Here is a 5,008-nt window from a genome sequence, read left to right as displayed (position 1 = left end):
CAAGGTGGAACTTCTCCTGCTGGAGTTACCCTCCGAGCTGAGGGGCCACCTTGGCAGAGCCCAGGGACCTACCTTGAGGGAGAGGTAGAACCCATCGAAGGATCCTGTCAGTTTGAGCGACTTCTCATAGGCTTCCTCCCACTTTAACCCTCTGTCGACACTGATCTAAACAGGGACAGACAGAGGGATTCTGGGACTCAGGAGGCAGGACAAGTGCCTCAGTGCCTGTCTCACAAATCCCACCCTCAACACAAACTGGGTGCTGCTGTAGCCTAGAAACAGGCACCACCAGAGCATCCTCTGGGTAGGGCAGCCCCAGCCCCCAGGGCCTCCCCTGGCCTCCCTGGTGTGACTCCCAGCATCAGGGACCAAGGCAGATGTGACACAAACGTGACACAAAGCCCCAGGGCAGGGGGCAGACCCAGCAGCTCACAGCCCCAGACTGGGAAGCACTGGAAAGGACTGGCCTGCAGGAAGAGATGTGCAGGCTGCCCACCTTGTAAAACACAACCTGCCCATCCTGCGGGTGTCCCGGGGTCAGGAAGACCTCCTTGCTCTCCTCATAGATCTCATCCACTCCTGGGGCTAAATCTGTAGAAGGAGAAAAGACCAAACCACGTGTCAGCTGTAAGATCCATCTTCCCAAACCACCCTGCAAGAGCCTCGGGCTCTGCTGGGTGGGGACACCTCAGTGCCTGAGATGGCCATGGTGACAGTGCAGGCTGAACAGCCATCCATGAACACAAGGAGGAAGAGGGGACCTCAGAGGTGTACTAGGGAGAGGTCTCTCCACCCCTCATTTTTCTTACCTAGGATGCCCATGTCATATTTGCCCTCCTTCTTGTCCTTTTCAATCAGATAGTCAAAGGTGTCAGAAAAATACTGGAAGAGCATGTTCTGCTTGTCCACCTCCAGGCCCAGGATGCGGTTCAGGAACTTGGTGATGGAGCAGTCTGCAGGAGCATGGCAGGTCAGGGAACACAGTGCAGCTGGCACGGAGCCCACCAGCACCTTCCTGAGTGCCACCCAACAAGGCACCCAACAGCCCGGCCGCACGGCATGAGTGCACACAGAGGGGCTCTGGGCTGTTCCTCCAGGGGTCAGTGCTGTGGGAAGTGACCTCAGCGTGGGCAGGACCCTCCCTCAGAGCAAACACCCTGCCCCAGCTGCACAGCCCCCAAGGCTCTGGGCTGGCACAGACGGACCAGGTGGGGCCCCCCCCCCCCCTTCTCTCCCCTGCGCTGGGCAGGACGAGTTCATCACGTACCCTTCTCCACTGAGACCGTGCCATACTTCATCTGATTGCAGAAGATCCCCACGGAGATGAGACCTTGCTTCATTTCTGGAATGGCAGAAGGCAGCTTGTGTGTTTTGGTTTTCCTGCAGGGCTGCCCCCTCCAGCTCTGCCCGTTATTTCACAGCTGGGTCTCCCCCTGTGCCACCCCTGGCAGGGTGACGTGCATCTGGGTGGCCAGTGGCTCTGCTCACCAGCGAGCTGCTAAGCCAGTGCTGCTGTTCCCTCTGACCTGTGCTCCATTCATCAGGTAACCCAAACCTGAGACCGACCCAGCCAGCAAGACGCAGCAGAAACCCTGGAGCTGGTGATGCTCTTACCATGGAAGAACGCGTCCTCGCCCCTGTCGTAGCTCTTGGGCACAGGAACTCTGTTCTCCGTGTGGTTGAGGATAGTGGAGAGGACTCTGTCCAGTGCTTTAGCCCCGTACTGTGAAAGGAGCTGAGAGTCATGCACAGGAACAGCCTACACGGGCAGCCCAGCAGCAGCTCAGTGTCACAGAATCATGGAACCATTCTGGCTGGGAGAGACCTTCACGCTCGAGTCCAACCATGCCCTTCAAGCTCGAGTCCAACCATTACCCAAACACTACCAGGTCCCCACTGCCCCGTGTCCCTCACACCACATCTCCACGGCTTGGAAACCCCTCCAGGGGTGGGGATTCCACCACTGCCCTGGGCAGTGCACAACCAGATGCACAACGTGCTGAGAGACTGTTGTGTTCGCTGTAGGTGGGCTGCAGGCAGGGAGCCACAGGCAGGGAGCCGGGTGCTAGGCCAGATCCTGCCTGCAGATGCCAGCAATGATCTTCCTGGCTCTGCCTCCTACTGAAGGCACTCGCCAACTGCTTCAACCCCTCCTTGGCTGAGCTACCCTGACAACAGCCACCAGTTACCTTATTCTCAAAGTTGTACTTGCTGAGGTCTCGGGATTCAGTGGCCCGGCGGTCCCCGTGAGTTAAGGCACCCTGGGAAGACAGAGCGAGCAGAGAGATTGTACTTTTAGCTGTTGCAAAACACCAGAGGATGGCCAGAGCCAGGGCAAGAATGTGCCATGGGGGGGCAGCGTTCCTCCAGAATATTGAGATTTCACCAAAGTATTTGAGGATTTATCAGAAGTGAAGAAAAATGAAACTGAGACGAATTAAATATTCCATTAATTATTTCATCAACTTTCAGGAAACAGATGGGTGTAACACTCCAGTAACAGTGGGGGAATTCCAGCATCTGGAAGTGGGTTCTGCCTCCCTGAAATTCCTCCCGATGCCCTGGTTGCACACTCTTCACTTCCCCTCCCAGATCCCAGGCTGCCGAGAGCCGCCCGCGCGGGTGACGCAATCCTGAGCCCCCCACGCTGGCTGTGCCGCTGGGAGCACCCACAGGGGAGCTCTTCAGAGAGAGCTGGACCCACACGTTCATCTCCCTGCTGCAGGGCACTCACCAGGCTCTCCAGACGTTTTGCCACGATGGATGCAAACCTCCTCTCCCCTGCCAGCTCAGAGATAAGAAAGACATACTCTGGAGCAAAAACCTGGTTCGATCGGTGCGTTCGACCTGCAGGGGTGTGAGAAGAGTGGTGAAAAGAGAGGCTGGGACAGGAAGGGAAGCTGAGCAGGAGGTGCAAGAGACAAAACTTTCCATGTCGTGGCTGGCTTTCAAAGACCTCTCTTTTTTGGGGGAAAGGGCAGAGGCACAGTCACGCTCATCACCCTGCTGCTGATGCAGCCTGGGTGGAGTCGGCTTTATAGCCCTGACCCTCGGGGGCTGAGGAGTGACCCCCCGGCTTGAGCCAGGATCTGTGTTCTTTCCTTTGTCCTCACCTCAGAGGAACCGTCCCTCCCCACCCCACAGGGTGGAGCAGAAATCCCCAGGCACTGTGAGGACAGGAGGGTTCCTCCTCCCCATACTGCAAATCCCTCCTGAAGCCGACACAAACCTTCCCCTGAGGGACACCAGCCCCGGCTGCCCCAGCTCTGCGCTGCCAGCACGGCAGACATGGCAGCACCCGCCTGGCACAGAGGGAGGCTGAGCTCTCCCCCGTGGCTCTGGGTGGCCACACTCCCCCCTGTGCCCCCTGTGCCCCCGGGGCTCACCGAACTGCTGTATGGCCCGGTCTGCGCTCCAGGGCAGCTCCAGCGTCATGTGCACCCGGCGCTTCTGGTTTATCACCCGTCTGTCTGCTTGGAGAGAGATACCTGAGCTGGAGGCCTCGGAGATTATTGCTACAAGCTAAAGGAGAGAGACAACGAGTGAGAAAGGGGAGTGAGACTCCCAGACATCTGTAAAACTGCTCCAAGCAGCAGCCCAAAGCACAGCTCCTCAGCCCGGGAAGGGACTCGGACTCAGTGCCACCTTCCAGCAGGACAGAGAGAGGACAGAGGCTGCACAGCCTCGCTGGCCTGGCGCTGGCAAGGCGTGGGCACAAAGGCACCCACCCCCCTTCCCCTCCCCTCCCCGTGCACTGGCTCCCATGCAGAGGGAGCCTTCCTCACCTTTTCCCCTTTCATAAAACGCTCCTTCTCCTTCAGGTTGACGTGGTCGATGGAGAGGCCCTGCTCCGCCCGCGACTCGAACAGGACGGAGCCGTCCGCTCGGCAAACCACGCGGCCCTTGCGCCCCGTCATCTGCACACAGCACAGGGGCAGCCCGTCAGCAGGGCACAGGCCTGCCCAGCACGCCGAGCCCTCCAGCAGCTCAATGCCCAACAGCTTCTACAGACTGCAAGGACGGAGAGGAGACCCCCTTCCAGGAGGAAACCCTTTGCTGGCCCCTCTCCCTGTCACCCAAAACATACTCTTGACTGTAAGGAGTACCTCAGCCACACGCTCCGGGCCCCCAAAGTGATTGATCAGTTCATCCAAGGTATTGAGAGGTAGCTCTTTGCCCAGTGCTTTTACTTTAGCTAGGAGGTCCTGCTTCATCTTTTCCACGTGTTCTAGCTCTCTCAGGCCGTGCATCTCTTTCTGGGAAGGCAGCATGTGAAAGTTACCTGCAACAGAAAAATGCAAAGTTTAGAGTCATCTGGTAATAGAAAAAAAAGAGGGAGAAAAATAAAGTTCCAAAGGGCTTCTGGGAGTATTATCTGATGAGCAGACAAAGGAACTTTGACTTGCAAAAAATGCTGCTGAGCATGCAGTGACTTCTCTTTGAGCTTCCCCAGGTCCTTCCAGCACAAAGGAAAGAGCCTCACGTTGCCCCAGAGGAGGCTGAGGTTGGACATGAGGAAGAATTTCTTCCCTTTAAGGGTTGCCCAGGGCTGTGCCAGGCTGCCCAGGGCAGTGGTGGAGTCCCCACCCCTGGAGGGGTTTCCAAGCTGTGGAGATGTGGTGTGAGGGACACGGGGCAGTGGGGACCTGGCAGAGCTGGGGGATGGTTGGACTGGGTCAGCTGTAGGGTATGGCTCTGGCATTGGCTATACAGCATGGCCAAGGTAAGGTGCTGAGGCTCTGGTCTAGAGGTTAGGGAAATGTGGGGAAGAAGGTTGGGCTTGATGATCCATGGGGTCCTTTCCAACCACAGTGATTCTGATTCTGAGGTTGTCTCTAACAAAACCGACTCCGTGAGTCCAGGTTCTGGTGGGGGAAGGAGCAGGCAAGGCAAATTCTTCCTGCTCACTGATCCCAGCAGGTTAATGAGAATCAACCTCTCAGGCCCAACTTTGGCCACCTTGGGGTACAATCCAGCCGGCACTGGGGTGGGCACCGCCTCCAGCCGG

At 57.6% G+C, this 5,008-nt stretch overlaps 1 protein-coding gene across 1 annotated transcript; it reads right to left on the bottom strand.

Annotated features, from left to right (window-relative positions):
* Positions 1–72: 72 nt before the first annotated feature.
* LOC103773604 (protein strawberry notch homolog 2-like) lies at positions 73–4,282 on the bottom strand (the record flags this gene model as incomplete). Its single annotated transcript, XM_008940980.1, has 10 exons — positions 73–165; positions 497–591; positions 810–953; positions 1,268–1,342; positions 1,615–1,723; positions 2,190–2,261; positions 2,735–2,847; positions 3,387–3,522; positions 3,786–3,917; positions 4,107–4,282. Coding segments are annotated over 10 exons (1,145 nt in total), but the record flags the coding sequence as incomplete, so codon positions are not given.
* Positions 4,283–5,008: the final 726 nt, after the last annotated feature.

The sequence above is a fragment of the Merops nubicus genome, unplaced genomic scaffold (genome assembly GCF_000691845.1).
Source record: "Merops nubicus isolate BGI_N331 unplaced genomic scaffold, ASM69184v1 scaffold24565, whole genome shotgun sequence".
NCBI classification, from domain to species: domain Eukaryota; kingdom Metazoa; phylum Chordata; class Aves; order Coraciiformes; family Meropidae; genus Merops; species Merops nubicus.
This window is presented reverse-complemented; position numbering and strand designations above follow the sequence as displayed.